Source organism: Calidris pugnax, unplaced genomic scaffold, assembly GCF_001431845.1.
Source record: "Calidris pugnax isolate Ruff unplaced genomic scaffold, ASM143184v1 scaffold4, whole genome shotgun sequence".
Lineage (NCBI taxonomy): Eukaryota > Metazoa > Chordata > Aves > Charadriiformes > Scolopacidae > Calidris > Calidris pugnax.
The window spans coordinates 4110592-4133517 of record NW_015090781.1 but is presented as its reverse complement, the minus strand read 5'-3'; the positions used below and the strand labels follow the sequence as shown (position 1 = coordinate 4133517).

At 45.7% G+C, this 22926-nt stretch overlaps 1 protein-coding gene across 6 annotated transcripts in view; it reads left to right on the top strand.

Moving 5' to 3' along the window:
* SH3PXD2A (SH3 and PX domains 2A) overlaps positions 1 to 7613 on the top strand; it is a 271290-nt gene extending 263677 nt beyond the window's left edge. For all 6 annotated transcript variants that reach the window (XM_014959796.1, XM_014959806.1, XM_014959787.1 and 3 more), the window contains 4 exons: positions 256 to 590; positions 1460 to 1509; positions 3623 to 3742; positions 3874 to 7613. In XM_014959796.1, coding sequence (XP_014815282.1) covers positions 256 to 590; positions 1460 to 1509; positions 3623 to 3742; positions 3874 to 5769 — 2401 coding nt within the window. In that variant the 3' untranslated portion in view covers positions 5770 to 7613. The remainder of the gene's footprint in view (positions 1 to 255; positions 591 to 1459; positions 1510 to 3622; positions 3743 to 3873) is intronic.
* The last annotated feature ends 15313 nt before the right edge of the window (positions 7614 to 22926 follow it).

Below are 22926 nucleotides of genomic sequence, written 5' to 3'. Positions count from 1 at the left end.
AGTAACTGTATTTCTTATCCAGAGAGACTCCTTCCTTAGGATAAGTGGCTTTAAACAGCAGTTCACAGTTCACTGCTAGCTCAGCTAACTTTGAGGTATCTAATCAATAGGTAATGAATAGAGACCACAAAAGCTTATCTGAGAGCTGCAAAATTTGTTTTATGTTGTCACCTATCACTTTTGCCTAAGCTGTTATACCTGAAATGTGTGAGAAAGCTGTGTTTGATGTGATGATGTTTCCTTTTGTATCTGCAGGTATCTAGGCAAAGAGGGCTGGGCCCCAGCTTCATATCTGAAGAAGGCTAAAGATGATCTTCCATCTAGAAAAAAGAACCTAACTGGGCCAGTGGAAATCATAGGAAACATCATGGAGATCAGTAACCTGCTGAACAAGAAATCGTCCACTGACAAGGAAACTCAAGCAGAAAACGAGACTGCAGAAACCCATATCACCAAGAAGGAAATCAGTCTGCCCATCCTGTGCAATGACTCTAATGGCAATGCCATGATGGCCCCAGACAAGCAGGCTTCCAAACTGGCCCAGGGATCCCCAGCCATAGCAAGGATAGCACCACAAAGAGCTCAAATAAGTAAGGCAGTAACGTAGTCTGGATTTCCACTAGCTTGCAATGAATTCTTGGGTTTTTTACCTTTCAGGGCTGACATTGCCTATCAGCTAAAGTTCTATGTGCCCCGAACTTAAAACTGAGTCCACATGAGCAGATCTTTGCATTGTCTGCAGGGACTCTAAGACATGGTCCTTCATTAGTGGTTATGAAATTTAACTTCCCTCTACATGAGGGCTGACTGGTTCTTCTTTATCTTAGCCATATGCTTCTCCTTTCCTTTTTTTTTTTTTTTTCTTCCCAAATAAGATTTTTTTTTTCCTTTTGTACACTCTAAAATGTGCTCCCCACCCCCAGTAATGCAGATGATGTGATGGTGTGTTAAAATCAAGGAGACCACCAATTCTCTTCTCTTGCATGTGTTCTGCTCTTTTCTTGAGGGCAAGTTGCTATGGTGGTTTTACTACTTCATCTACAAAATGCAGATGCTAACGCTAGTCTGTGCAAGGAATGGCAAGATACTATGATAGAGGACAGTGTGAGTGTTATTAATTTAGTGGATTACTTTTACTGCTGGGGGGAAAAGTAGATATTAGGCCAATTCTCTGCTGGCCAATCTCCAATGGAGCTGGTCAGTTCCAACAGAAAATACAATCCACTACTTTCTGGCAGTGATTTCCTCTTAAATTTGCTGGCTTAGCTGAGATGAATAGCTAAGCTACCTTGGTATTTCTAATATACCCTCATAGTTTCCTATCTTGTTTCATAGAGATGCCTTAAATATTGCAAATACTGACTTCTAATATTCTCAAACTGTGTAACAGCAGAGAGCTGCTGAAGAATGTGTTTAGCAGTACGTACAGTTAACTGTCCCCTCTCCCTTTCCTGCACAGGTTCTCCAAATCTAAGAACAAGGCCACCCCCACGAAGAGAATCCAGTCTGGTTTGTACTGGTTTATGGTATATGTTAGCAGTGGGGTGGGTGTGTGGGTGCTTTGTAAGGCTTGCTACAGCTGTAGAAGGTGTGAGGGGTATCTGAGAGATCCTTTATTTGCATGCCTCTTCATTTTATTGTTTAAGTGTTGAGCAGGCCTCTGGACATGATAATGTTAATTGGGGTTTTGTGTTTTTCAAAATACTGACCCAACTAAGAAAATATTGAACAGAAGGGAGAACATCCTAAGCCCATTTGGCTGACTGAGAGGGTTTAAAGTTCCTCTGGGTATCTTTAGTCCAGACTGGATCTTTTGACCTTCTCTTGTCTTTAACAACTGGGAACATCTCCCCTCCTTCCGTTGCTGCCATCTTTGAGGTGGCTGAGCTTCACTCTTGTGTACCTTTAACGTGACTTGGGATCTTATGGAAGGACACATACTACAGGAATGAGACCTCCTGTGACTGTTGATCCTCAAAGCTAGAATTCTGGAAGTTGGTATCAATTTGAGATTAGGACTGTCATCTTCAGATAGGAACTACTCAGTAATCTATTTACACAAAACTCATGCTAATAACTTATTTAGAACTATGCAATACATAATGTTTGATCTTTGCTATACCCTTCATGAGCAGCGTGAGACTTGTAATTCTTCTGTGTCATCTGAGATGCCTCTTAACAAAGTAGATGAATAGCACATTGGCATTTTCTTCCTATTTCTCTTTGCATTATTTTCAATTAGAATTTGTTTTGGCAAGACTACTACACTTAATCCCATGCTAAAAATAACAATGATAATATATGTGAAACCCTGAACAAGTCTGCTGTTTCCAATTACCTTCATTTAATCCAAACCATCCTATTATCTGAAGGCATTTTATTATGCTGCACTTCTGCTGTATTTCAGCATTTATAGTGTAGAAACATCCAATTATAGCAATGTTAGACATGATTCCTAAGGTGCAGGGATGCATCCTCTGTGAAATGCCACATGCTGTGCGTGATGAAACGCGGATCGTTAGTTGCACTGAGGAAACCTTGGAGATGGAGGAGCGTGTGAATAAAACACAGTATGCAATTTGCCTTTCTCCCTTTAATGGCCTAGGATCATTTTGTGTCTTTAGCTGTCCTGTGTCGGTCTGTGGCGGGTCTGACCTGTGTTCAGGAGATGCTGATGTACTGCAGGTCTTGTGTTAGAACCATAAGCAGTGAAGTGCAGAAGCTGGGAAGCTTTACCGTTATCTGGTTGTTTTGTAGATGAGCAATGTGCTAATCTGAAAAGCTTTCAATACTGCAACCCTTGAAAAGACTCTTTTCCCATTTATCAACTGAAAAAATAATTGTAACAAACTCTAAAATGTGACAGCTTAATGTAAAGGCACTTAGCTTTTAGAGGAGTCTGGTATGCTGCCAGAATGGCTGTAAATAGCAGTGTCCTGCTTCTCGTGGAGCCTCTATAAAATTTAAATGCAGGTTGTGTTGGGATTGAACAGAGATTCTGAATCTGGTATGGGGAGGAACTGACATCTTCTGATCCTATAGTAAATTCCTTTATTTCTCACTCTAGCTGAGCAAAGCTCTTCATAGGGGTCTATGATATTATCCTTGCTTTTTGCTATAACAAATACTCAGATTGTTTAAAAATCCAGCAGCAGACAAAGAGCAATAATTCATTAGGATTAGATTTTAAGGTAGCATATTTGATGTTAGGCAGGACCTATTAGGGACCTGTTGCAATGCAATTTTCTGCAGTTGTGGCAAGCCATCCAAAACTGAGCCTTTCTGAACAAAATCTGAGAGTAAATGGGCTGTTGTTACTGCGACTGGAATGGCAGCTCACGCTTTATGGCCTATCAGTAAAATGTTTTACTGTTCAGTTAAAGATTATCACAGTTTTAATAGCTGGTGAAGGCGGCACAAACAGTGTATATTTTGAAAGGCTTCTCTCTTGTGGCCCATCTCAATACATCAGCTTCCACTTTTGAGAACTGGGAAGTTATCATTAGGAAGTAGCACAGGAAGAAGGAAGAGCTTTAGTGAATAAAGGGGAATGTTTTTTCATACTGCTGTTCCTCCCAGTGTTCCTTTGGTTTAATTAAAGAAAACTACTTCTTTGCCATAGGGTTTTCAGTTGCCCAAACCACCGGAGCCACCCTCCGTGGAAGTGGAATACTACACCATCGCAGAGTTCCAGTCCTGTATCTCTGATGGCATAAGCTTTCGTGGAGGACAAAAAGCAGAGGTAAGTCTTAAAACTGCAGCTGGAAATATTGTAGTATTTGGCTATTGCAGGGGACTAGATTGAAAGGGAAGGAGTGAAAAGCAATTAGTTGAGATTTTTGTCTAAGTAACATGTTCCTTGTCATCTCCTAGGTTATAGAAAAGAATTCTGGTGGCTGGTGGTATGTGCAGATTGGAGAGAAGGAAGGATGGGCTCCAGCGTCTTACATTGATAAGAGAAAGAAGCCAAATTTAAACAGAAGAACCAGTACTTTAACCCGCCCAAAAGTTCCTCCCCCAGCACCTCCCAGTAAACCAAAAGACTCTGAAGAAGGAACAACTCCCGGAACAGTTTCTTCAGGAGATAACCAAGACTCTCCCCACAAGCTCAAATACGAAGAACCTGAGTATGATGTGCCTGCCTTTGGCTTTGACTCAGAGTGTGAAGTGGGTGAAAGTCATCGTGAAGAGGGCACTCCTGAAAAACGACTGTTTCAGCCTCTCAAGCCCTCTCCCGTGTCATCACTTCAGAAAGCAAAATTCAAGGTAGGAGAGTCTTCAGAAGATGTGGCTCACGAAGAAGAGACCATCTATGAGAATGAGGGATTCAGACGTTATGTGGAAGAAACTTTGTCCAATAAGGAATCTAGTGGAGACTCAGATTCTCAGAAGAGCTCCTCTCTCTCCTTGATCCAAAAGAATTCTCCATGTTCCAACTCTCCTAAGTCATCACTCATGAAGCTCAAGATGGACAAAAACATCCAGCCCGATCTTGGAAAATGTCACTATTCCAGAAATGAGGAGACCAAACCAAGGTCAGCTTCAGATGTTGGCTTACGTAGCATGCCAAGAACAGGCATGAAGAAAGAGCCTGGGCAGAGTCCTTCCATTAGAGCAAAGCCAATTGTTAGGCCCAAACCCTTCCTGAACAAGGCAGATTCTCAGAGCCAAGAAAAGATGGATATTAGCACTTTAAGGCGTCAGCTGAGGCCAACTGGGCAACTCAGAGGTGGACTTAAAGGTTCAAGAAGTGAAGAGTCCGAGAGCCCCCCACACACAGCTTCTGACAACCAAGACGATCCTGTGAGGAGGGGCTCAGCTGATCTCATTACAGCTCCTTCCCGTGGCATTTTCTGTTCTAGTCATCCAGCCAAAACGGAGCAAGAAAACGACTCCAGATGTTTCTATGTGACCACTGACTCATACCAAAAGGTACAGGATTCTGAAATTTGCTTCCCAGCAGGAGTAGAAGTGGAAGTGCTGGAAAAGCAAGCCAGTGGGTGGTGGTACCTGAAATATGGAGACATGGAAGGCTGGGCTCCTTCCCATTATTTGGCTCTCCCTGATAACCAGCGAGAAACCACATCAGCAGAGACTGATGCCTCATTTGCCAGGAACAGAAAAAATGAAAACAAGTCAAACAGTTTAGAGAAGATAGAGAAGAGGGTTCAGGCTTTGAACACCATCAACCAGAGCAAACGTGCAACACCACCCATCCCAAGCAAACCTCCTGGTGGTTTTGCGAAAACATCAGGGCCAGTCAAAATGAGGAATGGTGTGAGGCAGCTTGCTGTCAGGCCGCAGTCGGTGTTTGTGTCTCCACCACCAAAGGATAACAACCTGTCGTGCTCCTTGCGCAGAAACGAGTCGTTAACAACTACAGATCATCTTAGGACCGTCCGTCGGAATTCTTCCTTCAGCAACGGACGGTCGCAGCCTGGTGAGGTGAAGGGAAAGCAGCCTGAGAGGGCAGGTACAGAGGGCTCGGAGACCACCTCCAACCTCCCCACCCAGAGGAATGGGATTCCTGTATCCACGGTCAGGCCAAAGCCCATTGAGAAATCCCAGTTCATCCACAACAATCTCAAGGACATCTATGTTTCCATTGCAGACTATGAAGGGGATGAGGAGACTGCAGGGTTTCAGGAAGGTGTCTGCATGGAGGTCCTCGAAAGGAACCCAAATGGCTGGTGGTACTGCCAGATCATGAATGGTGTGAAGCCATTCAAAGGTTGGGTGCCCTCAAATTACTTGGAGAAAAAGAACTAATATTGCAATATCTTTAACCTCCCTAATTTATACTGTTCCTGCTGTGTACATGTGGAAAAAAAAAACAATTACTACACAAAAAGATGTTTCCCTGTGCTCCAGTTTGTACAAAGGGACAAAGGAGTCTATGCTGAGGACAAATCTGCCATGTTCTGGAGAGGTTTGTGGGGTTAACATGTCGTAAGCAACTCTGAGGAAGATGCAGCATAGTCAAATGCCTTTTTGTGAAGTTGTTAATAATCTTGTATGTGTAACAGGGTATGACATCCCATCTTTCCCATTATTGATAGGAAACCAAATGTGTGCCTTTTGTGAGAGAGAAATACACATGCATCTACTTGGGGAGTTTTGTGCCAAACTCTGTTTTACAATCTTGGCTCCCTTTCTCCTCATTCTTGTCCGTACGTGGAATACCCACGAGTTTTGGATGTGTTTCCACAACTTACAGTGAGAAGCGAATGGGAGTTTCTGAAACACAGAGAGACTCTAATCCTTTGGAGATGTTCACTTTTTTTTTTTTTTAAACTGTTCTCAACAGTTGGTTGGTCCCGTGTTGGAGCCTTTTCCTAATGGAGAGATTTGGTCTCTGACTTCAGCTGTGTGTTCTGCTAACTCACCGGAAAGGGCAATCAGGTGGTGTTGGTTGGGGGCTTTTTTGTTTCCTTTCATTCTGTCTTGTTCTTTGAGTTGGGATTTCAGGTGTTCTTGGGCAGGGATGCCTACTGGTGCTTGTAAAAACAAACCTACAAACCCCACGCTTAAGCACATTGATTACTTTGTAGGCTCTGTGTTTGGTTCTGTGTCTCACTCTCGCCAGGTGATCCTGGTTGATTCTCTTCCCAGAGTTGGGTTTCTCAAAACTTATCATAATATCCAAATGTGCAAAAGTCCCTTAAGACACTGAAGACAAAGCTGTCGAATGTGTTACTTCTGGTTTTGCCATCTGGTCCGAATCCAAGCGTGCTGACTGCTGGCAGGGCCCACCAAGGTATTAGCTAGAAATAGCCAGAACCTTCTGCAACATCAGTGTTTACAATGAAGGGGGGGGGGAGGAAAAGCCATCAAACTCAGTCTGCACATCCTTAATTTGTATATTTTTGGGGAATTGTTTTTCTGTGTTTTTGTTTTTGTCTTTTCTGTGCATTCTGGGTTTACTTTTTTCGTGTGTGTCTTGTTTTACCAGAAAAGACTTAAAACTGAAGTAGGAGCCAAATAACGTGTTTCTGTTCCCACTTGAATCCAAAAAGTACAGTTGTACTTGAAGGTTTGCCTGGGCTTCTGAGGCTCAGAGATTTAATATTGAAGCAATTAGGTTACAATGCATCTAACCGGGAAGCTGCCTCTTCTAGTTCCATTTCTGTTTGCCTTTCTTAACTCGAGCTTTGAAACGTGACACACAGTGGGGGTCGTGTGGTGGGAAATGGAAGAGGAGGCATCCATTGGAAAAAGCTAGGAATATGGAGTTATTCCTGAGGTTAGCCAACTCTTGTACTGTAAACAGCATTGGCTACATCCCTGCTGTACTTGAGGAAGTCATGCGCTTCTCTTTGAAATTCGAATGGCCTTATTAATCACTCAAGATCAATATCTAGCTCCTTTAAATAATAGGCAGGGTTGTAAATTGGTTTAAGGGGGAGGGGGCAGACCCTTTCACTGCTGGTTTACACAGAACAATACATGCTCTTTTCTTTTCCCCACCAGTTTCATACCAATTTGTATTGGAAGGTAAAGGTTGTAAAGACTTTAAAGTGGAAGGGATCAAGGGGCTGAGTAAAATAGCACAACAATATCGTGTGTTACTGGGGATGTTTCTCTGCCAAAAAAAATCTACACAATTTATACATTGTTCTTGTCTTTTTTCTTTTTCTTTTTTCTTTTTTTTTTTTTTGGTTGTTATTGTTGTTTGGGGTTTTTTACTAATTTCCGTGGTAGCATTGAGAGAGTTGCCTACAGCTAACCTGATGTCCTTTTGGTGGCTGAAACAACATCCAGGTGGCTCTGAGCAGTGCTGTGGTGTGAGCAGCTCTCTGCATGTGGGTGGGGAGGGAGGGTGTTTGGTTGGAATCCCTTTAAATTGTGGTGGCAGGAGAAGGAGTTGTATCTGCACAACAGCTCGTATCACAGTGTGCAGGGTCCTCTTTGTACCCGATGTCTTACCATATAATATAAGTGTGTCTATATCCAGTTGGCTACACCGTAACTGGATGTGTATCTGAGGCATTGTGACCCTGTCTCTCATACTTCTCCCCATTTTTAGTTGTACTAATATGGTAGCAGCCATAAAAGACTGCTGGAGCTGTTGTGAGATTATAATAGAAGTATTATATTCTTCTGCTGGACAGTATTAAATAGAGCAATACATAGAGTTATCTGCTAGATTGCAGTACTAATAGTAGTGACTTAGTGACTCGTATTAATGTTGTTATGATTTATTTTAACAATAATGATGCGGAAGTGGTTCATTATTTTGAATTAATGCACTTTAACAATACAAGAAACCAAAATGGAAGCCAATGCAGAGAACTAAGTGCATTATTTAAAGGTGCAGTATATAATTATCATTTTCTTGAAGCACATATTTATTAAGAATTAACTTATTATTTAAAATATTCTAAAGTTTTGTTTAAAGACATTCCCACTAGGTCATCTCTTTGGGGGGATGTAAAAGCACAGCTCCCAGATCTTCTGCATTGAGCCACTGAATTCTCCGAGTACGGCGCGGCGTGATGTGAGCCCCTGCCCAGGGAGAAGAAAGCAGCAGGCAGATGGGAGAGCCCGGACTACTATAAATATTTGCATTTACGTTCACCAAAGCCGAGCCTGGAGCACCGAACTGCAGGAGTCCTTGCAGGATTTGGGGTGGCAAAGCCATTTTTGGCAGATGGCTGTGGTTCCTGGTCCTGGCTGCCACACACCTTGCATGAGGCTGGTCCCTGGTGGACGTGGGCTCGCTGCGAGGCTCAGGTTAGTGTGAGGGCTTTACGATCTGCCTGTGAAACAGGGGGCAGCTCTGTAACCCACAGCTCTGCCCCACAGCTCCCTTCCCACCTCGCTGGCTCGCTTCTCCAGCTCTGCCTTTTGCAGGGAGGCACTTTGCCAGGCTCCCAGCGGTGCAGGTGGCCATACAGAATGTGACACTATCTTGCATTACTGCTGGGGTTTTTTCCAGCAGCAGCCCTGTGCCCGTGGCTCCTGTGCCACGTCAGAGGCTTCACGTCCCTGCTGAGGAGAGGCTGGAGCCTGTAGATGGGCTGCAAAGCCACGCTTGTGGTGTCCCTCCTCTTTCCACCCCAACATGCTCCAGCAAAAAGGACGGGGCATTAAGGACCTACTTGATGCTAGAAATGAATGTGGCCCATGGCCTGGCACGCCGGGCTGCCCACCCCATGGGAAGGCTGGGGCTTGGGCTTCCCCCCTATTTTGTGGCTGTACTGGTTCTTATGTTTAAAAGGGCACTTTTAAAGCAAATTCCCCCCCAATGCAGGTTTTTTTTTTCCCCTTCCCCATTGTCACAGGAACTCTCACTGATCTCTTTTTTTTGATTCTTTCAACTGAGAGATATTGGGAAGAGAATTGTTTTTTCCATTGGCAAGCGGCTGGTTTTGGTCCGCTCCGCTGATACCCAGAATAGCAAGCCCTTTCCACTGTTAGCTCTGAAACGGAGTGAAGGGCCTTAAGCTAAATCAGAAAAGCTGCCTGCAGAGCAGGAGAACCTGGCAGGGTGCCGCAGAGGACAATGTAGTGCTAGAAGTGTTTTAGCTCTTTTTCTAAAACGTTCATGGTCGCCTTCAGCTTTCTTTACTAAATTTGTCAAAACTGACACTGGATCAAGAGCAATATTTAAATGTAACGTACACCTCAGTGAACACTCAATGCAGAAATCAATAGTACTGTTGAAATTTCTCTTTTTTCTGGTTCGTTCTTGAACCAGATTGGGAAGAGGAAGAGCTCTGCAGGGCTTGGGCAAAGCCATTTGCAGCTGAAGGGGGCCCTCCTCCGGGGGAAGAGGCGGCTGCTGTCACCGCGGTGCTCTCACCCGCCATCCGTGCTTTCCAAAAAAAAAAAAAAAAAACCTTAAAGCTGTCTATTGTTTTATTGTCCACTGCTGTGGGGTTTCTAGTGCCTTTCTTGTAGCATCTGGTGCTTGCCAGGATGGCGAGGGATGACAGATTAGGCAAATCACCAGCAGCTCCTGTCAGTAATGCTGAATGGAAGGAGCAGCAAGGAGTTTCCAAATAAAAAATTACACTAGAGATGCAAAGCCCCCCCCCCCCCTCCTGGTTTTCAAAAAAAAAAAAAAAAAAGTCTTGAATTTGGACCAGCAGAAAATCCAAACTCCGATGCCAGAGAACGAAATTGAAGAATGTGAAAATTGTGTCTTGCTGTATACTGCAACTTTAATAATAATGAGCACTTCTGAGTTCGTTATTGAGGTTTATATAATGCCTGAAAAGTTTAATTGCTGGTTTCCCTTGTCTCCCCTCTCAAAACACTTTCTCGTAACAGCAAGAGTAATAACATTTTCGTTAGCAGCCCTTCCCTGTGGGAGGCAATTCCTGTTAATTAATTGAGCTCTCACGCCTTGCAGTGGGTGGGTGTAGTCACATACACCCGGCCAAACTTTTCAAGATAAAAGATAAGACGGGCGCGTGTCCGGATGCTTCACTGGTGTGTCGACAGGAAGGTTTTTTATTAATTGAAGTGTACAATAATAGCAAATACACAATAATGAAGGATTGAAATTTACTCACAGTTAGACTCTTCAAAATGGAATTTCACGTCTGCACGGGTACAGCTAAAAAAAAGGAAATGGATTTGGCCCTTGTGGATGCACACCCCAAAGACCCCTTTCGTTATGACACTATAAAGTTTGACGAAGGCATTATATAATTGTTTTCATCACTTTCAGATCTTAATGAATCGTATTTTATTGTAATATATATTCATTGCTTTCCTCAGTTAAAAAGAAAGTTACTGCTTTTATCTTGTATGAAAAACAAGGGAATTTGATAAAGCATTCATTATTTTCATATTACTAGTATTAACAGAATAGAACTAGTACTATTTAATTTTAGATCTTCATAGCTAGCTTGTTAATAACTCATATTTTCCTGTGTTGTATCCTACTAATTTTTTCTATTTTTCCCAAATACTCTGCATTCTTGAGAAAAAACAAATCCAATGAGTGGATAAGTGCAATATTCATAGAATAAACAGGCCCCTCATCCAGGACTTGGAGTGGAACGTGCAGTGTGAAATGTTTGCAATTCTCTATTTGTGCACTCTTAGGGGAAGGGGAGACACAGGGGAGGGGGTGACTGAATGAAAACGGGGACCCTTGGGTAGGTAGGGACTGATAGCTGGGGTGGTTTGGGGTGGGAATGGCTGCTTTTTACTAAAAAAAAGCATCACCTCTTACTGAAAGCATAAGGATCATGCAGCATGTTGCCAGGGTTATGTGTAGAATTGCATTAACATCCTTATCAGTACAGGACTTCTGAGCTGTGCTTGAAACACTCTGTCTGTCATCCGTGCATGGTGCTGGCTTCTGGTACGTCTCTGCCGGTTACATCCTCTGTTACACTTCAGAATCCATGACACCTTCAAAAGGGAAAATCATTCTGCTGATGCAGCCCCAAGTTTTGATACTGTATTGTTACTTGTATTTATTGCAAGAGCTACGGGAATATTTTTACAGGTCCTCATTTATTTTTTTTTCCTTTCCTTACTGTTAACCTGAGGGAAAAAAAAGTCCCCGCTTTGTCTGGGTTAGTTCTCACCTGCAGAATTTCACAGCTGATTTGGGTATTGATTTTGTGTTTCTTGGCTTGCAGAGGCTGATCTCTCAGGCCCAAAACAAAATTGGGCAGAAAGTTTGCCCTTCAAAAGAAGTTTTTTCTTAAATTCCATTTGAATGGAAGGAGAACTTCTGTCTGTCCAAATAATGTGACTTCCCAGGTAGCGGCAAAATCTTCTACCTTTGAAAAACTGGACTGTTTTCGTAAGATGCAAGAAATGTGAAAGCCAGAGCATTTGATTGTCTGAGCTCCGGGGAGGACATCTCCTGTGGCTCTAGTTCATGTCCCTGGAGAGGGGTTATACCTCAGTTTTCTGCTTAATTTTTGTCCTGCTGTTCTTAAGTTTGTCAAAAAGCCTTAATATTACCAGAGACCTTTGCATTCAAACAGCAAAAGCTGAATTCTGCAGCTGTACTGAAATAGGATCAATTACATGATTTTTGGAAAAACCTCTCTCATTTTAGAAATGAATCTGTTTTTGAGAAGCCAACTTAATTTTTTTCACATGCTCTTGTCTAAACCAGCAAGAAATCCACGAGCATCAGTAGAGTTACACTGACAGAAGGCCCGCAGGGGAGCAGAGCACCTTGTGGGTGCTTCATGGACCGCTCTCAGCAGAAAGTGAGCACCATGCCCTCAGTTCTTGCAGCTCCCCAGGGTGCCCAGGACCACCCAGCCCCGGGTTCCACTTCCCTGCAGGTCTTGCAGCTTTTTTAAAAAACCAACTGGAGCTTTGCTGCTATTTGCTGGTGGCTTCCCATCACCGGCGGCTACTTCTCTGGCAATTTCAGATGCGATTTAGCCACGTGGCGAAGTGCTGTGTACAAATGCAATGTTCAGCAGCTGCCAACAGTACCAGTAGGATGGTCTGAGAGCAAATGTTTGTGTAAGTTATTTTATTTTCATTTGCTTTTAGTTGCTCGGTAGAAGCAGGGACCACCAATGCGGCGATGCATGGGGAATGTGTCTGCACACTTGAACTGTTTGATGGCCTCTGCTAGCTCTGCCCAGTGCTTGTCTTTCTCTCCCTCTCCCTCTGTGCTGCTCAGTAGTCATGTCTGTTGTGTGTGTCGGTGATTTTCAAATAAAGTACTGTACGTAGGGCTGGATCCAGAAGCCCCCGCAGTCAGTTGACTTTGGGTTGGGATGTAGGGTGCTCTTGCTGCTTTTCCTCCTCCGTCTTAGACCCGACTCGGAGCAAAGCACGGGTGTCTGTAAAAAGTCACCCGTAACTCTACTTTGGGGTGTCAGTTCTGGGGGGTATGCATGCATTTCCAAGGGGGGATCTTTTCTTTTGGGTGCCCTTGGGTGCTAGGGCTCCGCAGCAGTTCCTGGAGCGAGAGCCGTGCCGCGCTGCGTGCGGCCCTGGCTGGCGTAGGCAGAACAAGTTTTAGTTTCTCCCATTTTATAATGTCAGGGCTGGGCTGGTCCCATCAACAATGTTCTTTTTTTTTTTTTCTTGCATTGAGGTAGCATTGATTCTAGTTGGAGAGTGCAATTTTTTTTTTTGTTTTGTGTTTGTTTTTTTTTTAAAAAAAAATAAATAAATTTGGTTTAAAGCTTCACACTGGCGTTTTATAGACCTGTTCTTGTCAGCATAAGCCACTACCGTCCTGAGTTGAGACTCCTGTTTGTTACTGAATCAAAATAATGGGAATTATGTTGATAATTTGGAAATAAATGAGAGGTAACTATATTGGCAGGAGAGGGTTAGATAAAATATGAGGAAAAAGATGTTTCTAATAAGGCCATAAATTATTGGGTCTGACACTGCAGGTGCTTTCTCTGTATAGATGGTTGTAATACATCACTGCTCTGTGTTAGGATTTTTCATTATTGAGAAAAGTTGAGTTTTTCACTCCGTGATATACGATGACAATCTGTTGTCCTGAAGCCAATGATCCACCAAAGCCAGACAAACGTGGGTGCCACGTTTGTTGTAGCTGAGGTGGTTTGTGTGCCCGGGGGGTCTGCGGGGGCTGAGGTTTGGCTGGCGGAGCAGACCAGGGTGGCTGTTCCAGTCCTTCCTTTGCTGGCCCCCCGTGAGAGCCCTGGGCTAGTGGCACTTCTGGGAAAACACTGGGGTTTGTGATTCTTTTTCCCTGGTGCTGGGGGTTATTTGGTTACAATGGTACCTGTCTGTCTTGGTCCCTGCTTGGTGGAGGAGAAAAAACAGAGGGGAGGAAGAATCACTTGGCACTGTAGGAGAAGTTTTAACATATAACAATGAATATTAATATTAAATATTTCAGGCTTCTCCAGATACTCCCCTTCAAAGCTGCATTAGTGACTCTGATGTCTGAAATTCAAGCAACACAGCGGCCTTCTCTGTGCAAACAGTTTTGTGGCTTGAGAGCTTGTTCTTGAACTGCTTCTGGGTCACCAGGTAATAAATAAACAAAATGCCATCATCACCCTTGGGGTTCAGACTCGGGGGAGGATGTCAAACTCTGTTCTGACTCTGGGTCCCCCTGAACATCTAGTTCAGTTTGTTTCCATCCCCTAGAAGCAGGACAGATGAGAATAGTGCAGTCACTGGAACTTAGCCTGTAAAAAATTAGTAAACTGAACAAATAGAAAAAGAATTAAAAATAAACCTTTTAAAAAATGAAATAGCTGAGTTAACTATTTCCTGTCTTGGACTTTCAGGGGGCGGGGAGAAGTTATAATTGTTTCCAGTCTCTAGGAGGAATTTTTCTGCAACATGCTGAATAGGCTTGCTGAAAAAACTCACTCATTGCTCATGGTGAGTTCAAACCTGGAGTACTGCAGGAGTGAAGTGTGTGTAGCGTTACAATGGCTCGTTTGTACTGAGGGCCCAAACTTGAGTTTTGGGGGGGTCAATAGTGCACAGAGTAGGTGCATTTCTGCTGTCTGGCTCGCTTCATGTTAAATCAGTGCTGTTCCTTTATTGCGGATTTAATTGCAGGCAGCAGTGCTCGTTCCCCTGCTTGCAATGTTTGGGGAGAATCAAGCAGATGAGCCATCTCAGTCAAGACTCAATATCAAATTTTGTGTCAGGAGAAGTTGTGCCAGCAGATTGATTTGTGGGTAGGCTTAAATTCATATGTGGATAACTCGAGGTGAGTACTGAAAGCACCTCAGTTGGATGTGTACATCTATAGCTGTTTCCAGAGCTGTTAATTACCCACCATTTAGAGAGACAGTTTGGGCTAGTTAGTGATGGGAGCCTAAATCTGTTGTTGAATGAAGGCTGAAACCTCTTTGAGGAGTTGTGTCCCCTCTGTCAGCAGAGCAGTTGCACCTGGCTGGACTGGAAACCCCTATGGGTTTTGCTGTTCCAAATTTGTATTTGGAGAGGGGGGGGGGGGGGGAAATAAAATCAATCTAGGCTTGGTCTAAGTGAGGCTTTGCAATGGGTTTCCCGGGGGGTTGATGTTCTTGATGTGACCTTGAATACTAGATGCTGTTGTCATTTCTGTGTTGGTGTCGCACTCCATTTTCTAGTGGTGAGGTGGTGGGAATGTACCTGGTGGGAGCTTGGGAGAGTATGTCGGTGAGCAGAGATAGAGAAATGTGTGGCTGGTCTTAGTGCGTGTGGTCAAGTTGGTGACATTTTTGGTTTTTTGGCCTTTTGTTTGTTTGTTTGTTTTCTTTTTAACATGGGAACCATTCTGCTTGGTAAAAGGTCTAACAATTGGGTGTGGTTTCTGTTGCAGTTTATGTGAGAAGGAGTAACTGAGGGCTTTTTATTTTTTTTTCTTTTTAAGAGGGTTTATGGGCAGGAGTCCATTCAGTTTGTTTTGGGATGCAAGTTAAGCCAAGAGGGGAAGAAAATGAGTCTGGGGAAACCCTTTTATGCGGTAACAACTTTGGACCGTATTATCTTGTGGCCTCTGATCCAGCTCCACTGAAGGTAGTGGACTGACTATTGTTGATTGTTCAGATGTTAGAGCTTTTGGCCAAATAACGATTCTTTCAGAACTGACAGGTGTTACAACGCTCACGGCACCACTCCTTAACACACCTCTAGCAAACCTGAGCTAGAGACAGAAATAGTAACTGCAGCCTCACGTGTTGTCCAGTTTTTGTTTAATGAACCTGAGATGGTGACTGGTTGGATAAAACTGTTTGTACAGTGAATAGCTCCCGCGAGGGTCCAGGTGTGCTGGGGTGGCTGAGATGCTTTCCTAGCAAAGGAAATCATGTGCTTGAAAGGACATTTTGCCTTTCTCAGTCATCCCAGTAAAACTGAAACCCAGAAAAACTACATTTTTTTGCACTTAACAGTACTTTTTGCCATTGATGGCAAGAGATATTGTTAATGAGGGCTTGGAAGCCCCAATCTGTCTGAACTGGCACAAAACAGAAGACCTTCCTGTGACCAGTCACCGAGTTGGTGTGTAAACGTGGTAGATTTGATGTAGATTCGAGTCCTAGTTAACAAAGATGGGTAACTTCTCAATGGGCCAACACAAAAGATGCATTATCAGTGGGGAAAACATAGCTCTCCTTTCTGCCAAGTGACCCTGTAGAAATGTCCCTCAAGCTTCAGCACGAATCATCACAGATGATTTAGCTGATGCATACGGTACTGTGGGCCTGGTTCTGTGACTGGGACAATAGAAGTGCATCTCTGTCCCAGTGAAAATCAATGAGATTACCGTAACATGATGTTTTCCTTGCTCTGGATTTGCCAGTGGGGGCAGGAGGGAGGGGAGACAGTTGGACAAAGCATTATCTTCACCCTACTCCAGAGTCGCAGACTTTACTTGACTTCGGTGCCCAGTCCAGAACTGGTTTCAGAGCGGTCCTGGTGGCTCTGTCATAGGCCAAATGCAGTAAATGGGAGTTTGAATATCACCAGATCAGCCTGTGTCTGCTTGTGTGACAGGCGTGGGTGACAGAGGCCACACATGGGGGGCTGCCCCCTTCTCTGTGACTGCTGAACGGCCGCGGGCCATGCCCAAGGGCTTGCTCAGAGAACTGCAAAACAACATAAAGCAATTGAGGTTTGGGGTTTTTTCCCTCAAGCAGTACGTTCTGAAACAGTAAAGTCAAAGCAAATGTTTGCTTGAGTGATTTTAATCATGTCTGTGCCTGTGAAGGTGAAAACTCTCCATGGGTCACTCCATGGGGGGGTGAGGAACACAAATTCGTATCAGGCAAGTGTGCATGTGAAGATGCAGAGCAAAACCTTCAGATTGCTGTGCCCAAAAGTAGATCTCAGCATTTCTCTTCAGGCATTTATTAGAGCTGGTATTATCTTGGAATTGAATGGCATTTAATAATGGTTAATTAAGGCTGCTCAAAAACTCCTGGAGAAAAAGAAGAGACAAATTGGGTTCTGGATGATTGTAGAGGAGGAAGTTGCAATAAATGTAAAATATTTCCAGGTGCTTTCCGAACTTAATTTTTTTTTCCTGGGATTGTCACAGATCCTAGTGACCATATCCTGGCCCACACCAGTGCCGGGGCACAGCAACTGGGTACAGGCACCTCTGCAAAAATTCTGCGTGTGTGTGTGGGAAAAGATGACCCTAAAAAGGGCCTGGAGTAAATTATACTCGATCGGAGCTCCCGAGTCACCTGTTCCAGATACGCTGAAATAACTCGTGTTTAGGCAGCTTTGGCTCCTTCCAGGTGTCTGCCAGCAGGCTGGGCTTTGGAGGGTGGTGAGTGGTAGTGGCAAGGGGAATTTGGGATGGGTGCTGTCGCTGCCCTTCCTCTTCTTCAGCCCTGCCTGAAGTCCGAGCTCTGCCAGGCCCAAGCAGGACCAGGCCCTTGGCACGACATGAGCCCTGTCCCGTGGGGCTGAGCTCAGCTCTGCCAAGCGCTTTGAGTGATCTTTGCTGGCGATGATGCTCTCCTCTCGGTGCCTGCAGGACCAGGGGAGGCTCTGAGGGACTGCCAGGCTGTTTGAGGGCTGTTTTCTCAAGAGTTATTACAAGTTCTTGCAACGTGAACCTCTAACGTTTTCAAAGACTCAGGCAGAAAGGACTTGCTATAAACAGACTGTACCTGTCATCTCCCAATTCATTGATTGCTTGGACCAAAGGTGGTGCTAAATCTAAATCTTTGTCTGTAATATTTATATTTTGTTGGACTTTTTTTTTTTTAAGTGTTTGATAAAACAGATGCAGTGTCCTTCTTACATGAGAAATTTAGTCCCAGCTCGGGACATGGCAAAACTTACTGGACTTTCAGTGTCCGGAATTGTTGGTTGTTAACATTTGAGCAGGCTTGCAGTGTTCTGGGGGGAGGTGGGAAAAGGGTACTCTATCTTCAAATGCTTGCAGACTGTAAGAATTGACTTGTGATTTTTTTTTGTTTGTTTGTTTGTATTTTGTTTACATTGCCTCTTATGCCCTAAGGAAAAATAAATTTTTGACCTTTTTAATTGTGATCCACTTGGTTTATTTTGGTTTTTTTGATTATTTCTTTTAGTACTGTTTTAATTCCACTTGTGTTTGTCTAACCACTGGATTTAGTTTTCCCAGAATAACTAACTCCTGTCGTGCCGTTGCAAATTTCAGCTTAAGTTTAAATGGATAAAGGAGCCTCTCTCGTCCCCTGGCCCTTAGTTGTTATTATATGCTATATTTTTGTGGCTTTTCTAATCCACAAAGTTTTAAGGGCTGCGCACCTCTGCCCTCAAACATGAAGACTTCTTGTGGTGAGCAAGGTCTTAAGGTTTAAAATACTGTGTCAGAATATTTTTTGGAGGGGGATGTGGCATCAGATCCAAAATAAGAAGAAAAGCATGCTTTTCCATGAGTGAGTGGCCCTTTGGTTCTGTGATAAAAGGGTTCCTCTCTTAGCGCCACTGTGGGCAGGCGGCAGAGCAGGCTGTGCTTGAACAGGGGGTATTAAGGTCTGATTTTGCAAGGTTGCTGGGCCCCGGTGACTCCTCTGATCCAGCTTTGAAGGTGGGAGGTCCCAAATATCTCAACAAGTTGAAGTTTTTTGCTGTGTGAAAAACAAACTGTGAAGTTTTTTGCCCTGGTGAGGCCCCGTCTGGAGCATTGGGTCCAGTTCTGGGCTCCCCAGTTCCAGAAGGACAGGGAACTGCTGGAGAGGGGACAGCAGAGGGCTACAAAGATGATGAGGGGCCTGGAGCATCTCTCTGATGAGGAAAGGCTGAGGGACTTGGGTCTTTTGAGTCTGGAGAAGAGAAGGCTGAGGGGGGATCTGATCAACACCTATAAATACTTCAAGGGTGGGTGTCAGGAGGATGGGGGCCAGTCTTTTTTCAGTGGTGCCCAGGGACAGGACAAGAGGGAACAGGCACAAACTTGACCATAAGAAGTTCCATCTCAACAGGAGGAGGAACTTATTTCCTTTGAGGGTGGCAGAGCCCTGGAAGAGGCTGCCCAGAGAGGTGGTGGAGTCTCCTTCTCCGGAGACCTTCAGACCCCACCTGGAGATGTTCCTGTGCAACCTGCTCTGCATGGACCTGCTTTGGCAACGGCTTGGAGTAAATGATCTCCAGAGGCCCCTTCCAACCCCATATCATTCTGTGATTCTGTGAAGCAGCAGATAGGTAACACTGAAGAATTTCTCCTAATGGATCCTTGCTCCTTATGCGGGACACCTTTCGGGCGTGCAGAGAGCAGTGGATTAGGGGATCTGATGGGGGGAGTGGGTTGTAATAGTAAAGAGGAAATGAGGTGGTTTTTCTAGCACTTCAGTCCCTGACTTGGCCATAGGAGCCCTCTATAGAGTGTTACCCGCTTTCTCATTGTCTGTTAGCAGTTTGCAAATCTGCAGGTAAAAGGGGTTATTGCCTAGTGCCTGGCTTCCCCTCCGGAAAGCAGGACTGCAGAGGGGTGCTGGTGGTCCCCAACTTTGTGTTCCTGCAGCAGAGAATGACCTTGCAGGAATGCATCCTTCCTTTTAGCATGAGGCTACCTCTCTGCTCCGTGATGTGGCGTTTCACAAATGTCCTGCAGAGAAATGAGTCTCACCTGGGCCCTGAGATGAGGCGGCTTTCATTGGAGGCACCACGATGATGTTCATCAGCAGCAGCACCTGTGAGATGGTCCTCCATCCTGGCACATCGGCAGGTGAGGCAGGAGGAGTCCTGCTTGGGCACCCCCGGCCCTCTGAGGGATGCCAGGAATTAGGTCTGAGGCAGCACGTAGCCCTCAGCATTTCAAGGCACAAACTTAGTGACAAGGGAACTGTGTCCCCTCTTCCCCTGTGTGTAGAGTGACCCAGCCAGCTTAGGGTTGAAAGGGTTTTGCTGGACTGGTGCAGTCACCATATGTATCGCCATGTGGGACGTGGCAACCCCAGGCACAAATACAGGCTGGGCAGAGAATGGCTGGAGAGGAGCAGCCCTGAGGAGAAGGACTTGGGGGTGTTGGTGGATGAGAAGCTTTACATAAGCTGCCAATGTGCACTGGCAGCCCAGAAAGCCAACCCCATCCTGGGCTGCATCAAGAGAAGTGTGGCCAGCAGGTCATGGGAGGGGATTCTCCCACCTGGAGCTCTGTGTCCAGCTCTGGAGTCCTCAGCACAGGAAGGACATGGATCTGCTGGAACGGGTCCAGAGGAGGGCCACGAAGATGATCAGAGGGATGGAGCACCTCTGCTGTGAAGACAGGCTGAGAGAGCTGGGGGTGTTCAGCCTGGAGAAGAGAAGGCTCCGGGGAGACCTTCTAGCAGCCTTCCAATATCTGAAGGGGGCTACAGGAGAGATGGGGAGGGACTCTTTGTCAGGAAGTGTAGTGTCAGGACAAGGGGTAACAGTTTTAAATTGAAAAAGGTGAGATTTAGATTAGATACCAGGAAGAAATTCTTTACAGTGAGGGTGGTGAGACACTGGACCAGGTTGTCAGAGAGATCGTGGCTGCCCCATCCCTGGAGGGGTTCAAGGCCAGGCTGGATGGGGCTTGGAGCAACCTGGTCTGGTGGGAGGTGTCCCTGCCCAGGGCAGGGGGTTGGAACTCGATGATCTTGAAGGTCCCTTCCATCCCAAACCATTCTATGATTCTGTGTGTGTTGTAACCCACCGTTATTGGTACTATGTGTGAAAAGGAGTAAAATCAACCTTAGGAGAAAGAGCCGGGGGTGGGGAGGGTGAGGTGGGGTGGGGGAAAAATTAAAAAAAAAAAGGAAAAAAATAAAATAAAATATATATATATATATATTAAAAAGCGGCGTTAGAGGCAGTGTGCCGTGCCGCGGACGGAGCACCAGGTGGCGATGCTGGACCAGCTCTGAGGCTCCTGGACCACTTTCGGAGCATCCTCTCTTCTCCCTCCCTCCAACTCGCCCTGGCCCCCCCGCACAGTCCGGTGGCCACCGGCCGGGAAGCCCCTGGGGATGGCCCAGCCTGGGGCGGGGACGGGCTGCGGTGGTGGGATGCCCTCTGGCTGGGGAAGGTCTGCCCTGTGCCGTGCTCGGTCTTGGTGGAGAACAGCTTGGGAGTGAGGGTGAAATCACAGAGCTGGGCTGGATTTGGTGGCCTGGTGGGGTCGGGACAGGGTGACTTCAGTGATGCTCAACAGATTGGGTGCAGAGCTCACAGGGGCTACGGCACAGGCAGCTGCAGGAGGGAAAGAACAGGCTGGGGGTCTCAGAGGAGAAGCGTTGGGGGGGGTTCCTCTTGCTGATGCCAGGGTCTGAGTTTGTCCCAGGGTCTTAGCTCTTCACTTGTACTGACACATGGCAGTGCTTGGACTCTGCACATCTCGTGGGGGTTGTGCAGTTCTTCTTGCTCCTGAGGGGATGAGGAGGTTTCCCATGGCTGGGCTGTGGCCAGAGGGGACTTTTCAGACCCACTAGAGGTCCTCCTGTCCCTGGGAAAGTAGGAGCTGGGCACAGCTTTTGGAGCACAGCACAGGGGTGTGCAGACTTCTCTTGTCCCAGGAGCTCCTTGGGGTGAGGTGAAGAAAGCTGGGTTGCAGAAGTGGTTTTGCTTTACCCAGCCTGAAAACTTTTAGGCCACTGGGGAGCTGTTAGAGTGGAATAGCTTCAGCTGGAGAGGCTGAGGACACCCCTCCTGGAATGTCCCTCTCCCTTGGCAGATGGATCACCCACACTGAGGGAGAAGATGCCAACTCAAATATGTGCTGTGACAGGAGAGAGTGATCCAGCCAATCTCTCATCTGCTGAATAGCTGAACAAAAGGATGGAGGGGACCTCTCACATGGCTGTGGTGTTGGCATGCTCCTGAGCAGAGCCCTGCAGCAGAGGAGCTACTGCCTTTTGGAGGAGCTGGAATCACTCTGGAGAATCCAAATCCCCTTGGACCCTCTGTGTCCCTTGCTACACGCTGAGGGAAGCACATCCATCATACCTCAGCATCTCCCTTAGCCAGACCACAGCTTGTCACTGGGCCTTCTCAACATCATCCTGGGATCATCCTGCGGGGGTGCTGGATTGACATATCACTGCAAGGGTGGGGACAGCTGGCCATATTGACACTGCTCTGCCTAATCTTCAACCCCTTACCTGGCCCTTCCAGGCTGAAAGCGTGGTCCTTGGTTTCCTCACAACACGTTTTCTCTGTCTTGTGCTGGTAAGGCCTCTTCGTGTGCGTGGGGTCCCCCTCATCCCCATGTGCTGGAGGAAATCCTGGGCTCTCCAGCCAGGCCCCCCACCCCAGAAGATACTCTCACTCCACTGTTGCTCTTACCTCTCACCTCTGCACTGCACATTGTCTTTTGACACGCTGGGGGAAATGGTAAATACTCACTTGCCCGTGCTTCTGCAGGATACCTAATCAACTTTATTCACAATCACAGTTATCCAATTTTTCACAATGAGTTATTCTTCTCTTTAAACAGAACACAAAACATCTTAAAAGTAAAGCAATGAAATGCAAATGACACAAGAACACGGAGGTACATGGGAACCTACACCAGTCAAACAAAACAAAAGGTTAGGATTGTTGTTACTGCTTTTTTTTTCTGTTTTTTTGGTCTCCTTGGAGAGAGCCTGGCTCTCCTCCCTCACAACCAGAGGCCAGGTTTGCCAGGAGCAGGACTTAACCCCGATTTTTTTGAGCTCAGATGTTGGGGGATGCGTTCAGCTTCTGCTAACTCCTAGAGTTTGGTCCATAGTAAAACGAACACAGTTATATATTAAAACACTCTGAATTTGAAAGGTGAAAAGGGAATTCACACCACTGCACTGGTACCCATGGACGGAGTTTCTTGAAAAATAAAATGTACCCCTGGGCTTGCCCTGCGTGGAGGGGAACCAGTCCCACTGGCGTGGCGAAGGCTCGGGAGGCTGCTTATTGCACGTTTCCCCATATCCACTGTTTCACTGGCACCTCCCTACCCCTCAGGTGCCGCCTTTCCAAAAATCTTTGCACAGGAGGTTGTGTCGCTACTGCAACGGGCTCCCTGTGCCTGCCGGTCAGGGCTCTGTCCTCAGGCGGGCA